The sequence below is a fragment of the Perognathus longimembris genome, chromosome 16 (genome assembly GCF_023159225.1).
Source record: "Perognathus longimembris pacificus isolate PPM17 chromosome 16, ASM2315922v1, whole genome shotgun sequence".
Taxonomy (NCBI): Eukaryota; Metazoa; Chordata; class Mammalia; order Rodentia; family Heteromyidae; genus Perognathus; species Perognathus longimembris.
The window spans coordinates 37286446-37305558 of NC_063176.1; the positions used below are offsets into that span (position 1 = coordinate 37286446).

Genomic DNA, 19113 nt, shown 5'->3' on the forward strand with positions numbered 1-19113 from the left:
ATTCCTGTTGCCTAAGATGATGGGACCTCTGGCTGGTTAGTGAACATGGTGGTTGGTTAATAAAAGGCACTGAGTTGTTTTAAATGGAAAACTTAAGGCTAGTGCTCTACCAGTTTGAGCCACAGCTGTACTTCTGGCTTTCTGGGGGTTGATTGGAGATATCAGGTTCATGGACTTTCCTGCCCTGGCTGGCTTTGAACTGTGATCCTCAGATCTCAGCCTGCTGTGTAGTTAAGATTACAGACAAAAAGGAGGAAATGGCAGTTCCCCTGAGTGACTCTTTTATGTTGTACCTGTGTCCAGATACAAGGAACAGCTTCGTGTAATTCTGCTGGACAGTTGGATTGCCCTAGAAATTCTGGACATTTCTAGTTTCCAGTCATACTATTGAATGCTGCAGCCTTGCCTGAGAAAAATTCAATTGTTCCCTTGTCCACTCACATAATCAGGGGAATCACAAATTTTAAGTCCTAGCATACCACGAGACTAACTTCACAAGGTTTTTTAGGAGCTGAGGACTCCCACTCACCCAAGGAAGCCTGCCTCAGCCATGTTTACCTCTGCTACCTCTCACTAAAAACCCTCTAGCTTTATGACCGAGTATATAATATTAATGTTTAGTGCAAGCCAAGGGGTGAAGGTCTACTTTAAAACCCAGAATCCTTTGGAGGCTCAGCATTTTCAAGAGGGAAGGAAGATGATGGCTTCTTATTTCTATTCCTTTAACCTGAATGAAATCTCCCTCCCTACCCCATTCCAGTTGCTCTTTCTGAGTGAGAAGGAGAAAGGAAACCGGGTCTCCTGGGTGCTGCTTCTAAGGCTGCTCTTTGCAATGATGGATGATAGGCAGCAGCGAGCATGGGAGGGAGAATGTGCTGGTGTGCTTCAGAGGAAGGGGAAACATGAGGGGAGAAATGTAGTTCAAACAAGTCACTATGTCTTTGTCACTTCTGAGCTACCTTCCACAGCCTTTGTTTGGTTGACTCTAGCTATTCATTTCCCATATGTCCTTCCAATTGTGTGGGGACTACAAAGTCAGTATTGTCATACACACACACACACATACACACACACACATGTGTAGACAGGCCACACCTCCAACAATGTGTTTATTGTACAAGAGAGAAATAGGAGAGACTCCCAGCTCAGTACAGCAGCATCCCAAAGAGTCCGGCCTACCAAGCAGGCATAGAGAACACTGTAGAATAAAGGAGTCATCACTGTATTGACACACGCTGTGCAGCATCCAGGCCCTGAAGTCTGGCAAAAAAAAAAAATTCTATTTAGCTAAAGAATCTAGAGAACATTTCCATGTCATACACTAAGGATGTCAAAAATAATGAAAAACACTGGCTCTCTTGAAGAAGGGGTTTAGAAAGCTGTGTAAAATTGATCTTAAAATGTATCTCTAAGGGGCTGGGATGTAGCTTAGTTGTTCAGTTGCTTGATTAGCATGGAGAAGACCCTGGGCTCAATACAAGCCCAGGGAAAAAAGAAAACACTTTTAAAAACAGTGTTTAGTAGACTTAGCACATTGAGAGCCATGAGCAGCGTAAGAGCTGTGAGCTAGGATCTAATACATTGGCTTCAGACCTTCAATGCCTGCTTGATAGACTACAGACAGGTGAAGTATTAGAAAACCAGTAGCTAGCCAACTGAACCATAGGCAGGTGAGGCAATCTGAACTTGAAGAATAGACAGGAATTTAAGGGGCCAGAAAGTAAAAAAAAAAAAAAAATGCAACCCAAGTTCCAACCCCAGAAATAGTCTGATACGAATGACCTTGCTGCTCCCACCATTGGCAGCTCCCTTTGAGCAACTGCACCCCCTTCCTCAAGCCCCTCTCCCCCCCAATCAGGCAGCTTTACCTCTCTTCCCAGAATTGCGAGTCCCAAGGAGAAGCATCTGGCAACTGAGTGTAGAGCACTCAGAATGGACTTCTCAGTGGCAGAAAGAAGAGAAAGGAGTTATGGCCTGCTCTGGCTTTCTGTGTACTTGAGATGTCTTGAGATGTCCATATGCCCGGAGAACAGGCCAGGCATAAATATTTCTAATGAGAGTTTCTGGGCTTAGAGATGTCTCTCACTGCTGGGGATCATTTCATATCCATCCCCCCAAATCCCAAATAGAGAAATCTTCACAACTTGGAGTTCTTCACCTTTCAACATTGAATTCTTCAAACAAACTTTATTGACCTCTGACTATGGGCTGGCCATTACACCAGCACCAGGCCTGTGGTATAGCACAGGCCCTCTTGTCATAGGATTACCAGCACAGTTAAGGAGATGCTGCCTCTGGCTGCTTCAGAAGGACAACAGTGTCTCATCAGGCCCCTTTCCTACGCACAACCCATTCACACATGGTATTTCCATTCATTGCACAAGGCCTCACTTTTAAGAGATGAGAAACAGAAGCTGAAAGAGTTTACATTTGCTAGTTTAACTAATGCGGGCAGGTTCTCAGGAAACATAAAGAAAGTAGCATTTTATAATAAGTACCTGAGAGAATGGGTTGCTGGTAGTGGGAATTTAAACTCAGTTATGTCCAAATTGAAAGCACGTGGGAGCCTGATGGCAAACTGGGCAGCTGCTAGTTCAGGCCATGGATCAAAACTCTTCTAGCTTCTTATATTTCATAATGGAAACTGTGATACAACATTTTCTCTATATAAAGTAGTAGCAGCTTGTGCAGTGACGTGAGTCATCTACATAGAAACCTGTCAGCATTGGCTGAAAGGTTTTTTTGCAGTCAGTGTTGGTGAATTCTAGAGCAACTTGGGGCATAGAAAAATGGAATGTTATTGAGTAAGAGAATTAGTAAATGTCAAAAGTAAGTGGATGACCCAATTTATATTACCCCTCAAATAAAACTAATGGCTACATAAAATGATAATTTGCAACATGTTTATGGTCAATATAATAAAGATGAAGCAAATTTCAATTTCCTGCAGAACAGAAGATAAATTACTGGTGCCAGATGTTTTGCAACCCAACAAGATAACATGAAATTTTAATTTCTACTTGCTCAACTATAATATTTATGACTCTTAAAATCCAGAGTTGGGTTCATAAAACAGAACGGTTACATCCCTCTGCTTGATTACAGAAGAGATCAAAATGCAGACGATGACTCTTTGCAGGAGGCAATTCCTGCATGTGAAGGCTCTACTCATTGATAGGATGATTTACTCCATCCATTCCTTGACTGCCTTTATGTGGCAGCCATTTATACCAGGTCTGGAGGAGCTGACGATAAAACATATGCATCCAAGCATCTCTTCAGGTGGTCCCTGCCTGCACCATCGTGCTTCCCTTGCCGCCCACCTACCTCCTCTCCCTGCCCCAGGCTTGGTCTGTTTCCACCCTCCCCTCTAGATCTGGGCTTACCCCTTCCTCAGGGAAATAGTCTAAGATTCTAGTCAATACCATAAATCTCTTTGTAGCAATTGTCACTGTGGCCATTTTTATTTTCATGTTAGTATTTGATTGATGTTTTTCACAGGAGCCAGTTAGCTCCTTCAAGTCTGGAAAATCCTTTGATGAAATTCATGCCTTCAAACCCAAGCTGGCTCAGTGTATTTAAAAGAGGACACAGTAGTTAACCAATAAGTATGCCAAATATATACAACTTTCCATCAACCATGCTGAAAGGATGGCTATTTCTATCTACAAAGACCTTTTAAGTACTTCTCCTTCTCCCTAAATAGCTGTTGTAAAATTTTCTTCACAGAAACAACATTTGAATCCAGGGCTTCATGCTTGATAGGGAGGTGCTGTACTGCTGAGCCATGTCTCGTTTAAAGACAAAGTCTCACCTCCTGTCTGAGCACGCGCCTTGACCACCACTCACCTATTGTAGGCTGCTGATAGTTTCAATGACAGGTGTATACTATGGCATCCATCTCCACTCAGTTGAGCTCAAGTCTCATGGACTTCTCTTCCTAGGCTGACCTGGGCAAAGAGCTTTCTAATCTCAGTATTCTACATGGCTTAGGATGAAAGGTATAGGCTACTGTGCCCAGCTATGAGTTGAAAAAGGGTCTTGATAACTTTTCTTCTTAGACTAGCCTTGAACCTCCAGAGTAGCTAGGATTATAAGCATGAGCCATGCACCAGCTCCCCAAATTGTAGCCTTTAAAAATGTTTGTCCACAGTACTAAAAAACAAACATCCCTCCCCACCACCCCTGCCAGCGTCCCTCCCTCCCCCCCCAAACAAAACCAGTGAAGCACTCCACTGGTTTTATATCTTGGAGCATTTTAGATGTTTGCAGTGTGAAGTAACTGGGAATTAAATCAATGGCTCAGAGGATTGGCAGCTGTCAATTCAAGGCAGTCTCTTTCTGTCCCTGCTAACTTTAGATAAGGCCGCAGTCATTTATTTTCCATCCTCATTTGACTTTCTCACTGCAGGGGAGTTAGTTTTAGGATCCTGGTTAATAACAGACAGGGTATTGAAGTAGCAGGAACTTCGCCCCTTAAATAATAGAAGTCTATTTTAAGCCACCATAATTGGTTCTGTTAGTCTCAAAGGGCTACCAGCTGTTTGGAGCCTGCAGAAGAGTGCTGATGTTTTTATGGGATACAAAGGTCAGACGATGTCCAGTGATACTGAAGTTCTGCATTTTCATGACAGCAAGACATCATTAAAACAGGACGATTTGCTGGGTGCCAGTGGCTCATGCCAGTAAGCCTAGCTACTCAGAAGGTTGAGATCTGAGGATTGAGATTTGAAGGTAGCGTGGGCAGGAAAGTTCATGTCTTATTTGCAATTAACCAGCAGAAAATCCGAAGTGGAAGAGCACTAGCCTTGAGCAAAAAAGCCCAGAGACAGCTTGAACTCAGGCCCTGAATTCAAGTTCCATGACTGAAAAAAATACAATTATTTTGGAAAGATAAATTGTGTTCAGATACCAGAGATCATAGATACAAAAGCAACAATGAAAAAGGGAGAGACAGCTATCTTGAAAGGAAGAAACAGTAGCCGCCCAACAAGGCAACCTGGTATCGTTGGACGGAGAGATAAGGGTTTTTATTCAAGAACACAGGCATGGAGTTTCTATTTGTATCAAAGTGTCTACTGCTGGAAACTCAAACTGTTTGCTATATGCAGTCAGGGAAAGATTCACACTGAAGTTTTTTTCTTTTTCTTTTTCATTTTTTGGGCTTTTTAGAGGTTCTGAGGGGGGGAAGAGTCAACTTGTTTTGGTCAGAGATTTGACAAGTGCATGAAAAGACATTTGTGAAGTTTTCAAATATTTCTTACTGCTTCTGTTGCTAAACTGTTGGTGAAAGAAAGTATTTCCCAGTGTAGCATGAGAACAAAAAAAATCCATCTGCTTTAGCTATTCTGAAGAAGGTATTAAAATAATGACATATATCCTACCTCTTGGGATTTTTTGAAGTTTTGCTATTAGCTTATTAGTTACATGACTTTATCTCCTGGGGGAAACAGAAGATAAAGCAATTACTCCAGATTAGCCATCATATTGGTATACAATAGCCTTGTATAGAACATTATGGTTATAGTGTGCTGTAAAACATTAGCAAAATGAATGATAAACAGGCTTTCCAACCAAAAGAAATCTGCTAATTTTCATTGGCAATTAGTTTTATGGATTGGCCCTTTGGATACTGTATCCTTAATGAAGAATAGCTTCTGACTAAAATAGGGTATTCAGAGATGGATCCCAATGGTGTAACTCCTTTGAGCAATGAACTGACAGTTTAACAAAATGAATGTCATGAAGCTGAAACATGTTTTGTCTGAGATAGGGTGGGGCTTCAGGAAGGGTGGGAGGAGGTAAATGGAGAGAGGCCTGGTGGGGAGGATGGTCACAACAGTCCATGTACACATGTGAAAATGTAAGCTGGAAGTTTGGCGGGATGGGTGGGGCTCGGTAGATGGGGGAGAGGGAGGGAAGAGAGAACAAGGATCCAGATGTATTTGAATTCAGAAGTTGCTATGTTGAATTGAACATACTCAATGACAATAAAATAAATGAAAAATAAAAAACTTCACAATAATAGTAATAATAACTAGAGATGTCCTTATAAAAGTTTCCAAATCTCAAATTCTGAAAATGATGAGATGCTTTTCCAAAGCATTTCACCAAATGTTGGTATAAGCAATTATTTGCAAAGTAAATTCATTTTGAAGCTTTAATGTGCATTCAAGTCGACTTGGAAATCTAGAACATTCAGGATCCCAGGTTTCTATGAAGGGAGATTCAAATTCAATAGATCTGTGACACAGCTCAAGCATGTGTTTTATAAAGCACCACCTCTAGTGATTTTTAGGCCAATGATCTAGTGATCATTGCAATACTTTGCATTTGTGTAACCAATTACCGCAAACTTTCTGACTAAAATGAGACCATTGAGAAGTCTTACTTATGTGTAATCCATAAAAAACACTAAACAAAATAATAGCAAAAGCATCCATAAAACAGTTTAAAAAATCTCTCTCACACACACACAGACACACACACATACACATACACCCTATAATGACTGAGAGAGGCTTGTTGCAGACATAGAAGAACAATTTGACATGAGAAAATTTGTTAATGTCACTCACATATTTCTAGTTTGAGAAGGAAAACAATTTCATTATAGATGTTGAAGCTTCACTTGAAAAAATGATGGCCATTCTTGATTAAAAATTGTAAGAAGAATAAGGTCAATAGCTATTTCCTTAGCATGATAAACTATGTCTGTCTTACACAAACAAAACACCTAATAGGGTAACATTGAAAGCATTATAGCCAGAAATTTTCAGGGATGTCTACTAGCCTACTTTGCTAGCCATTTATTAGAATATGGTCCAACACAGATAAAAGACAGAAATCAGAAGTTTTAAAATTCAAAAGACTAAAAGGATCACTTATTTTGCAGGTAATATAATTTTATACTTGAAAAATCAAAGAGAATTTCCAAAAAATTAATAAAATATAAAAATTTCAACAGGGAATAGCATACAAATTAATATAAAATTAATTAAAATTAATATAAAAACATATAAGGATTATATAAACAACCAAATAGAAGAAATACCATACTTAGACAAAATATAAGGATATATATATATATATATATACATATTTTTTTGGCCAGTCCTGGGCCTTGGACTCCGGGCCTGAGCACTGTCCCTGGCTTCTTCCTGCTCAAGGCTAGCACTCTGCCACCTGAGCCACAGCGCCGCTTCTGGCCGTTTTCTGTATATGTGGTGCTGGGGAATCGAACCTAGGGCCTCGTGTATCCGAGGCAGGCACTCTTGCCACTAGGCTATATCCCCAGCCCAAAATATAAGGATATTAATACCTAAGAATAAACTTAATAAGCACATGTGAAGAAAATTCCAGTCTCAATATAAAAGCTAAAAATGGTGAGATTCCAGGTCTTAGGAAAATGAAAATGATGCTGAGACATAGGACAGCTGACCTTGACAGCTGACTTGAAGGTCAGCTGGAAATATTATAGGCAGGAGGGATTTATTATTGTGTCATAGTCATAGAACACAAAGATAGATTCTAATTCATCTAATTTGTGTAACTTTGTAAAACTGTCCCTGAAATTGAGAACATAATAGAAGGAAATGTTTGCAGTTCATTTCAAGACTAAGATCTTGTCTTGCTACTTGACATTGTGCTTAAACATTTTTTTCCTACAGTGCTTTTCCTCAACTATGCTTCAGGTCTTTCGTGCAGGAGATGGAGTGAGAGGTAGGTGAGGGAAAGAATGGAGGAATAGAAATAGAGTTGGAGGAAGTAGGTTAAAGGTGTGAGAATTTCAGGAAGGAAATGTAGTAAGTAATGCAAATGGCCCAGAGTCTTTTTTAGAGGTAGATGTGGCCCTCTTCCTGTACCTTCTCACCTCTCATGCCTTGTTTCTTCCTACTTTTCTTGGACTACATAGAGACTAACACAACTCTCCTTTTTAACAGCAGAGTCCACACAGGGGTTGCCCTGGGCTGGGATCCAGGAAGCACTTCCTCCCATCCCAGAACTAGAAGCTACTTCCTTGGTATTTCAGCAAGATCTGCATACACAGTGAGTGAAGACTTGTCTTTGTTAACTGTCTGGCTTGCTCATTATGAATGTGACTAGAGTTGGGGAGGTACAGTTGACCCCAAATGACATTTCTGTCTGGTTATAGGAGTCAGGGAGTGATGATATGACTAAGTCAGTTCATCTGACTTAGTTGACAGGAACTAAAGTTGCCTTTTTCTCCAAGATCCAGGAAGGATCAATAAACGAATCTCTCAGCCTATTAGACAAATCCCTTAGTCTGTTAAATGGCCCCTGAAATGTCAGCTCATCCCTTGGCACCATTTGTTCAGGAGGAGAGCCATAATTCAGTCACAGCATGAGAACAGACCAAATAGAGATTTGTTAAAGCAGGACCACTTTCCCAGTCAATTGCTGAAATAAAATGCTTGAAACCAGACCAGACACACTGAGCCCATTTGAGATAGTTCATGTGAGTTGGTCTCACAGGGCACCAAGCAGGAAGGAAGTGAAGGGCAGACCTAGAAGCAACTGAAGGACAGAGCATAGGCCCTCCATACAACAGGAAACTACACGTCAAGGCTCCATTTGTCTTCCAGCGGAGAGAGGCAGAACTTATTTAGCACTTGCGGCTTAGTGTAGTCAGGGTCTATGGCTAGTTTGGAAATCTCTTGGTAGGATGTGCTGTCATCAGGTAAGTGTGACCAGCAAATATTACTAGGCATTAGGTTTGGTTCTTCTTACACTGGTACTCATTCTGGATTGCTCTAATTTGCTGACAATGAGCTCTGTTTGATTCATCAAATGCCCCTTGAGCACCTCCTGTATGTCAATAATTCTATTTATTGGCAAAACATAGTAGGCAGTGAGAAGAGAGATCAGAATAGGAAACCTCCAGTTCTAGTGAAGAGTGTCAGGTGATGTGACAGACATCCCCAGGGGGCTAGGACAGACCCCTGCATTTGGAGGACAAGGACAAGCATTTACTTGATGCTCAATAAAAATCTGTGGAGTGGGCTGGGAATGTGGCTTAATGGTAGAGTGCTTGCTTAGTATGCACAAAGCCCTGGGTTCAATTACTCAGTACCACATAAACAGAAAAAGCCAGAAGTGGTGCTATGGCTCAAGTGGTAGAGTGCTAGCCTTGAGCAAAAGAAGTTCAAGGACAGTGCCCAGGCTCCAAGTTCAAGCCCAGGTCTGGCCAAAAAAAAGAAATCTGTGGAGTGAAATAATTATCTCAATTTTTTCTTTCTCTTAGCATGGAGGAATGCTATAAATGAGAGAAACTTGCATGAACACTTAGGCTTTCATTTAGGACATGTGGAAAGCAAGCCACATAGCCTAGAGAGTCCAAGGTTTCCTTGGTCCTAGGCTGGTCAGTTGAAAATCACTACAGATACAGTCCCTTTCAGAATGCGATGGGGGCTCCATCATGTAATGTAGGAGTGGGTGAATGACTTGAGAAATTATTATTGTTTTTTGGTGTTCTTACAGGATACAGTCTCAGTAAACAATTTAAAAATATCTTTTAGCAATTCTATTTTAGGCCACTGTTAACAAAACTTTTGTTTGAATAATGTTTTTTTTTTTTTTAATCTTCAGACCATCGGTGGGAAATCTGGACTAAACTCTTCTGAAGAGCAGGCAAACAGTTTTATTTTGGGACCAAGGGGGCTGGTAACCGAGGCCCATGTGAGGATGCACAACAGGGCGTCAGCAGGATGACGACCAGCTGATGAAAAGCAGCTGGACAACATTCATTTGGCCCAGAAGACGAAGGAAATGAGTTTTTCAAGGCGTTGGGATGAGTCATGGAAAACAGCTGAGAAAACCCATGGAAAAAGCAAGAGAATGCTCACTCGATTTTTATTCTATCACTGTATAGCTAAGAGTGGACTCACAGTTTTAAGTGTGTGTGTATGTGTGTGTGTGTGTGTGTGTGTGTGTGTGTGTGTATGTGTGTGCTGGTCCTGGGGCTTAAACTCTAAGTGTGGGCACTGTCCCTGAGCCTGTGTGTTCAGGGTTAGCATTATACCATTGAGCCTCCACTCCAATTCTGGCTCTGTGTGTGTGTGTGTGTGTGTGTGTGTGTGTGTGTGTGTGTGTGTGTGTGTGTGTGTGTGTTTAATTGAAGATAAGAGTCTCATGGTCTTTCCTGCCAGGGCTGTCTTTGAACTGGGAGCCTTAGATCTCAGCCTCTTGAGTAGCTAGAATTAGAGAAATGAGCCACTGGTGCCTAGACCAAGGTTTTACTTTTAAGAAACCAAAAAAAAAAAAAAAAAAGGCCAAGGATAAAAACCTTCTTTCTCATGGAGCCACATTCCAGATACTGATTGGGTAACTTTTCCTATGCAGATGCTTGCTTCCATTGGCAAATGTATTTTCTTATGTCTTTATGGATGAGTAAAATTGCTTATCCAAGTAGATCTAGACTTTAACAGCTGGTTCCGAACATAATAAATGGTGGAGCTCAGGATATGACACTCAAAAATATGGCAACTTGACAGATGGAATATTTTAAGGTGAATGTGTTTGAGAAAATGACAGAAGCCAAAAGGCCACTGTGATCTTTCCCTGCCACCCTTCTTCACTAAAGCAAGTAATAAAACCTGTCCTGGTCTTTCTTTGCCACAGATGGTAAGACCGCATCCACGTGAGAGGCGACTTTCCAGTATGCACGAGCAAGAAGCATCTTTATGACTAAATACACAAGTGCACAGAGAAGCTGAACAATTGGGCTTGCCCAATTGTATTTTCCCATGAGTTTCCATTCTTCATCAAACTTACCATAAAAGAAAAACAGAAACAACAACAATAAAGACCACTCAGCCTTCAGGCGCTGGTGGCTCACACCTATAATCCTAGTTACTGGTGAGGCTGAGATTGAGGAGGTCCAATGCTAGCCCAGGCAGAAAAGTCTGTGAGACTCTTTTTTTTTTTTTGGCCAGTCCTAGGCCGCGAACTCAGGGCCTGAGCACTGTCCCTGACTTCTTTTTGCTCAAGGCTAGCACTCTGCCACTTGAGCCACAGCGCCACTTCTGGCCATTTTCTGTATATGTGGTGCTGAGGAATCGAACCCAGGGCCTCATGTATACAAGGCAAGCACTCTTGCCACTAGGCCATATTCCCAGCCCCTGTGAGACTCTTATCATCTCCAATTAACCACCAAAACGCCAGAAGTGGAGCTGTGGCTCAAAGAGCAGAGCATCAATCTTGAGCAATAAAGCCAAGTAAGAGTATGGGCCCTGAGTTCAAGCCCCAGGACCAGAATAAAAATAAGCAAAAACAACTCAGTCTAATGCCCCCTTTGGATCTTCATTTCCTTGGGAAGGGTCTTGTAGACATTAAAATGTATTTAAATAAGCTAGTATGCATTTCTCTTGTCAATCTTGTGTTGTAGAGGCCTTGGGCATGAATTTAGAAGGGTAGAAAGGTATCTATTTATCTATCTATCTATCATCTCTCTCTCCTCTTCTCTTAAGTAAGTAATCTTAACAGGAATGAATGTTCGAGTACATAGAAGACTTATTGGTTCCCTTTATTCTTGATCACAAACTGAAATTTTCACTGAAAAGTTTAGGAATGGAAGACATGGCAAAATGAATTCTACATGTCTTTTTCATGGGTCTTTAGCCTCATTAGCAGGTGAGACAGCTCAGTTCTGGGATTTTTCAGCAGGAGGTTAGGTGGGCAACACTCCATGAGGTATAACTATTAGACAACTTCTAAAAGCCAAATTATTATTTCCTCACACATCACTTATTATGTTCTGACAAATGACTCGGAGATCAGTGGGAACTTGGCTTATGGAAAGCATAAATTAAGTTTCACGTTCAGTTAGATTGTGGCAGTTTTCCAAGAGCTAACTTCACTTATTTATTAAAGTGAAAGAGTTTAATGGACATTGGAACACACAGCAAAGAGTTTAGGGGCTAGTACAGGGGACTGGCCTTGCATGCCACTTGTGAAAATGGTAGATGCAACACCGTACTGAAGTGTCATCTGTAGTGACTTCCAGGGAGGATTCACAGGCAATGATTTCTGGTCCCAGGGAATGAGGAGAAGCTTCTGCAGAAGGCTACTTTGGAGCAAGCCCTTGGAGATAGCTTCTCTGGTCTCTGAGAATTTCAACCAATCTTTCCAGGTACATACTTTTTTCTATCTGTGCCCCTTTTTACAGTTATGATTACAATCATGCAAATAGTTCTTTCTTCCCAGGACAGTTAAAGTTATCAGAGAGGACTATGGAAATAACATTACTATTCATTGGAAGAACATGCTTTTTTGCTTGTTTTTGGTTGTGGGGCTTGAACTCTGGGCCTGAGCACTGTCCCTGAGCTCTTTAGCTCAAGGCTGGTGCTCTACCACTTGAACCACAGCACCACTTCTGGCTTTTTCTGTTTATGTGGTACTGAGTAATTGAACCCAGGGCTTTGTGCATACTAAGCAAGCACTCTGCCATTAAGCCACATTCCCAGCCCACTCCACAGATTTTTATTGAGCATCAAGTAAATGCTTGTCCTTGTCCTCCAAATGCAGGGGTCTGTCCTAGCCCCCTGGGGATGTCTGGCACATCACCTGACACTCTTCACTAGAACTGGAGGTTTCCTATTCTGATCTCTCTTCTCACTGCCTACTATATTTTGCCAATAAATAGAATTATTGACATACAGGAGGTGCTCAAGGGGCATTTGATGAATCAAACAGAGCTCATTGTCAGCAAATTGGAGCAATCCAGAATGAGTACCAGTGTAAGAAGAACCAAACCTAATGCCTAGTAATATTTGCTGGTCACAGTTACCTGATGACAGCACATCCTACCAAGAGATTTCCAAACTAGCCATAGACCCTGACTACACTAAGCCGCAAGTGCTAAATAAGTTCTGCCTCTCTCCGCTGGCACACAAATGGAGCCTTGACGTGTAGTTTCCTGTTGTATGGAGGGCCTATGCTCTGTCCTTCAGTTGCTTCTAGGTCTGCCCTCCACTTCCTTCCTGCTTGGTGCCCTGTGAGACCAACTCACATGAACTATCTCAAATGGGCTCAGTGTGTCTGGTCTGGTTTCAAGCATTTTATTTCAGCAATTGACTGGGAAAGTGGTCCTGCTTTAACAAATCTCTATTTGGTCTGTTCTCATGCTGTGACCGAATTATGAGTCTCCTGGGCTTTCCTGTCTTGACTGGCTTTGAATCGCAATAATCAGATCTCAGCCTCCTGAGGAGCTAGGACTAGAGGCGTGAGCCCCAGCACCCGGCTAGAACATAAGTTTTCTGGGTTACTAATTAAGACACTTTCATGCCGGGCATGGTATGCACTCCTGTAAACTCAGCACTTTGGAGACTGAGGCTGGAGGAACAAACCACCACTAGCTGTATGCATTTTAGTTATTTGGGCAGACTTAGCTACCCTAAAAGAAAAATAAAAAGACCCTTTCATCTACAAATAATGAAGGTCTGTATTCCTAGCTCTTGGGAGGCTGAGAGGAAGCATGGCCAGCCTGGGCACAAACCTTTTCAATGGGAAGCTGGATGTGTTTGTAGCTGTTATGCTACCTACTGCCATGCCTAACACAGGCAGTTCTGTCTGGGTCCATACTCAAGCAGGAATATCTCATAACCAGATAAAAGCACACCACCACCAACATAAAGAGTTGAGCAGTACAGCAATGCCTCTCTAATGGAAACATCCAGATCTAGTTTATTAGCAGTTCCCTTCAGTGAAAAAGTTCGATGAAGTCAAGTTCATTAAAGCCATGGGTGGACTCCCTTTTGATTAATAACGTATATCCATTTCATTGACTATAAGACCTATCATATGACAGGTACATCACGACAAAGATAGAAGTAACTCAGTTACAAAGCAGTCTGGCAAAGGGTAAACTGAGTATTTACTCCCTAAATGACTAGTTTGATCCATAGTTGTCAGAGTTCTGCAGAGGAAAACTGACAATATTGTGATCCATTACAAGATATTTTTTTACATGATATAATTTGAGCTTGTAACTGCTTAACCAATTAAAGATTAAGCTGGCAGGCCTGAAATGCTACTGCCCAGCTGAAAGATTGATTTATTATGCAAAGGTTATTAGAATTCAGGGAAGCCAGATTGCATTGTGAGCAGCCCCCAACCCCGCCTTCCCCCCACCATAACCCATGGACTCCAATGCCAGTCTCCTCTCAAAGCTACGCCGAACCCACCTCCCCCTTCTTAGATAGGGCCAGTGCTCCCAAGACAAACTCAAGGACTTGAGTATGAAAAATGAAGCTTATCAGTAATGGAGCCTACATATAACCCACGTTCTTTTGGTTTTCTCTAGATCCCAGTTCTTGAATCATCACAGGAAGAATGTTGTGTCTGGAGACTTTCGGAATTCCACCTATTATGCTGAGGTTATAGTTCACTTAAACTCTGTGTGTGCGCCTGTGTGTGTGCAAGTATGTGTGCCTATACTTAGCTTGAACTCAGGGCCTGGGTGCTGTTTCTTAACTTTTTTCAAGGTTAACATTCTACCGCTTGAACCACAGCTCCACTTCCAGCTTTTGGTGCCTCATTGGAGATATGAGTTTCACAGATGTTTCTTCCTGGGCTGGCTTCAAACTCAGATCACACCCTCTTGAGTAGCTAGGATTACAGGTGTGAGCCTTTCTCATGGATTGCTTTGCTCAAATGGATAATTTTGTATGATAATTGTGTGTGTGTGCATGACAGTTGCAATAAGTGTTTATGGACTGACTGGATGGATTGAGACATTATTTAAAAAAGTGAAATAGTTTCATGAAAATCAATGGCTATTCTCTTACTTTATCTTACAATATGTTTTAGTTTTGCTTCTGGCATGAAAATAAAATGTGACTACTTTTTTTTTTTTTTTCCATCAGTCCTGGGGTTTGGACTCAGGGCTGAGCACTGTCCCTGGCTTCTTTTTGCTCAAGGCTAGCACTCTGCCACTTGAGCCACAGCACCACCTCTGGCCATTTTCTATATATGTGGTGCTGGGGAATCGAACCCAGGGCTTCATGTATATGAGGCAAGCACTCTTGCCACTAGGCCATATTCCCAGTCCAAAATGTGGCTACTTTTAAGAAGTAGAAAGCCAACACTTAGATGTAAAAGGCAACACTTAGATGCAATGTATAGAAGACACTATTCCTGTTTTAAAAATCAAGGAGCCTTTCCTTCTTTAAGCCTGTTAATCTCAGACCATTTGATGCAGTGACTGATCATCTACTGCCTTCCTAGTAAGCAGCTGGAGCTGAGCCACTGAGTGGCCCTCTGGGCACTGCTCAGCGAGCTGCAGGTTGTTTTGTGCATGACTTCCCTGGAGAAAATGGGAGTCCTCACTCCTCCTCCTCCTCCTCCTCCTCTCCCCCTCCTCCTCCTCCTCCTCCTCCTCCTCCTCCTCCTCCTCCTCCTCCTCCTCCTCCTCCTCCTCCTCCTCCTCCTCTCCCCCTCCTCCTCCTCCTACTCCTCTTCCCCTCCTCCTCCTTCTCCTCCACCTCTCCCCCTCCTCCTCCTCCTCCTCCTCCTCCTGTCCCCCTCCTCCTCCTTCTCCTCTCCCCCCCTCCTCCATCTTCTTTGCTACAGACCAAGTGGTTATTTTTTCTAAAAAGCATTGCAATCCAAGCTACACAGGAGGATCTTAGTTCAAGGCCTATCTGGGCACAAAAGACTGTGAGATTCTTATCTCCAATTAATCACCAAAAAGGCAGAAGTAGAGCTCTGGCACAAGTGGTAGAGTGTTAGCCATGAGTATCCAGGCCTTGAGTTTCTCTCTCTCTCTCTCTCTCTCTCTCTCTCTCTCTCTCACACACACACACACACACACACACACACACACACACACTGTCTTTTTTGTTCTTAGTCATGGGATTTGAACTCAGGCTTGGGCACTGTCTCTGAGCCCTTTTGCTCAAGGCTAGCGCTCTACCGCTTTGAACTACAGTGCCACTTTCAATTTTCTGGTGGTTAGTTGGACATGAGTCTCATGCCCTTTCCTCGTCTGGCTTTCAACTGTGATCCTCAGATCTCCGTCTCTGGAGTAGCTAGGATTACAGGCCTGAGTCTCTAGTGCCCAGCTCACCTCTGTCTTTATGTGGGATTCAGGCCTTGCATTTCAATATCCATTCTTATCTAAATGGTTCTGGAAAGTCTCAGGGCTGCAAAGACCAAGACTTGCTGGTAATGTGTCATACAGCCAGCAGGCTAGTAACCTGGCAGGGTGGAAGTAGATCTTCTGTTGCCACTGGGGATACTTTTACCTTGACGGGAAAATGGAAATTTAGTTCTAGGCCCTCCTCTCCCTGCCAGGAATCATCAAGGAAATACTTTAAGAAGCATGAAACCATCAAAAGGTTTTAACACTCATATCAGGTGTTGTGTGCTGTGGGCTCAACCAAGGAAATGACATAACAAACCCGTCCTGTGATTCCAGGACACGGTTAGGACTCAGATGTGTTCTCTGTTGAGACTTTCCTCTCCTTTCTATTTTTTCTATTTATTATTCTCCTTCTGAGTGAAATGGAGCTGGAAGAGGAGAGCAGAGACACTCCCCTCCCCCCCGCCCCCGCTCCCCATCCTGGTTCAAGCCTGACATTCTATTTGCATCTACCATTACATCATAAATTTGGAGAGGGAGAGACAGAAATTGCAGATGCAGAGTTAAATTCCCTTGTGTTGTATTTGTCAAGATGAACAGATTGTAAACTACCTCTTGCAAATATGATATGCATCTGGGCATCAAACTAATAACTCCAAACCACAGACTCATTTATTTACATGACATTTCTCTTCAGAAGTTTCTGAAATTGCTTCTGTAGTTATTCTGTATCCCAGAGCTGTTCAGGTTGAGTGGGAAGATTAGAGCGAATATTGGAAGTTGGGGGCTTTTTGCATCCAATGAGGCAGAAATAATAAATTTTTCTATTTACATATTCATAATCTTTACAAATTATTCATTTTCAATACTCAGTGTTAAGTATGGTAGTACACATTGGTGGCACGCGTCTGTAATCCCAGCACTCTAGAGGCCAAGACTTGGAGGTTCCTAAGTTTGATGCCAGAATGGGCCCTATAGTAAGACTTTATCTCAAAAAAAAAAAAAAAAAAGAAGAAGAAGAAAGAAAAAGAAACACTTGGAGATTTTGTTGAGAAAAGTGAGGAGTAATTTGTATAGTCATAATACTGTGTTAGAAGTTTACAAGAAATTTAAATCACTTAGATTTTAAATCTAAAATTTAAAATCACTTAGATTAGTTTTTTTCTTTTCTTTTTTTTGTTGGATGTGGGGCTTGAACTCTGAGCCTGGGCACTGTCCCTGGGCTCTTCAGCACAAGGCTAGTGCTCTACCACTTTGAGCCGCAGTGCCACTTCTGGTTTTCTGGTGGTTAATTGGAGATAAGAGTCTCACGGACTTTACTGCTTGGGCTGGCTTTGAACTGCCATCCTCAGATCTCAGCCTCCTGAGTAGCTAGGATTACAGGTGTGATCCACCAGTGCCCCGGCTCACTCAGATTACTTACACGGGCACTTTTGGCTGCTCTTGAAAATGATCCAGGCATTTTATAGTCTTCCTCTCTAGTGAGATCCTGTCCTCTGACCTCTTTATCAGTTGCAATTTCTTTTGCTTGTTTTAATTTTTTAAAAATTTAGTTACATATTTACCCATGAGTGCATTTTTCATTAAAAACTTAATATTATAAATAATGCTGGAATTTCTTTTGATTACTCTGTCATATTCTCACATTCTTTCTCTTCTATTACACTCCTTTCTACCTTTTGTCAATAGGTTTGTCTTTTGTGTGTTTTGTGCTAGTACTGGGGTGTGAATTTAAGGCCTAAGTATTGTCCCTCAGTTTTTCTGCTCAAGGCTAGTGCTCTAGCACTTGAGTCTGAGCTCCACTTCTGGCTTTTCGGAGATTAACTGGTGATGAGTGTCATGGACTTTCCTGCCTAGGCTGGCTTTGGACCATGGTCCTCATATCTCAGCCTTCTGACTAGCTAGAATTATAGGTGTGAGACATTGGCACCTGGCCAATAGTTTTTGTGTTAACAGTTTGGGCTATGTGTGCTATTTTTTGAGTATGGGCATCTTCTTTTAGAGAACTATCCAGTCTTCCTTGTTCCTTCAGAAATACATCTTGGAGCTATTCTGTTCCTAGTTTTTGACTGCTATATAACATTCCACAGTACTGTACACCACAATTCACTTGTTTGGGAGGCTCAGATTTTTCTACATACTATATACTATGTCTACATACTATGAAGAGTCTTGAAAGCTTCCTTTAAGTGTGAATTCTTCAAAATAAAAATTCGAAATTCCACGGGGAAAAGTTTATACATTTCTAAGTTCCCAAATCAGTCATTTATGCTGCACCAATTGTTGTGAGAATGAGAACCATTATTTCCATAGTTAATTGTGGTAGTCAGTTTGTCATCACTGTGACAAAATACCTGTCAAAGTCAACTTAAGAGGGGGAAAGGTTTGTTTTTGCTTGCAGTTAGAGTGGATAGAGTCCATGGTCAACTGGCTCCATTGTGTGCAGGCCTGTATCAAGGTAAAACATTATGTAGAAGGATGTAGCAAAAGCAGGATCCTCACAGCATCCAGAAAGTTAGAGAAAGCCAGCTAGGCAGGGGCCAGGCATACGATGTACCCCTTAAAATCACACCCCCAGTTCTCTAATTTCCTCCAACTAGTCCCTACCTCTTAATAGCATACTCAGCTACAGCTTCATTAATGAATTGATTCATGGATGAGTTCCCACGATCCATTCGCCTCTGGACGCTGCTGCGAGACGAAGTCTCAATGTATAAGTCTTTGAGGGACATTTAATTCCCAAACCACAATATTAACATTTCATAATATAACTCCACCAGACACATTTTTGCATTGTTAATGACATTACAGTATGATTGCTTCTCTCTTTCAGTATGTATAGGTTTTGACATATTTGAACTTGACGTATGTGTTCACTTGACAAGTACTTACTGAATACTTGCTTTGGGTGCTGAGGACTTGGTAATGAATAAAACACTAAGAAATAACCACTTGGATGGAAATTTGCATCCTAGTGGAAGGTAGAGATAAGACAAACACTGTAGGACAGA

General features: G+C 41.8%; 1 protein-coding gene across 2 annotated transcripts in view; it reads left to right on the top strand.

Moving 5' to 3' along the window:
* Nucleotides 1-9907, top strand: part of Tmem156 (transmembrane protein 156) — a 31914-nt gene extending 22007 nt beyond the window's left edge. Inside the window, exons 6-7 of one of the 2 annotated variants that reach the window (XM_048364225.1) lie at nt 7944-8049; nt 9610-9907. In XM_048364225.1, the coding sequence (XP_048220182.1) occupies nt 7944-8049; nt 9610-9634 (131 nt within the window). In that variant the 3' untranslated portion in view covers nt 9635-9907. The remainder of the gene's footprint in view (nt 1-7943; nt 8050-9609) is intronic. The other variant, XM_048364226.1, reaches the window with a different exon arrangement.
* Nucleotides 9908-19113: the final 9206 nt, after the last annotated feature.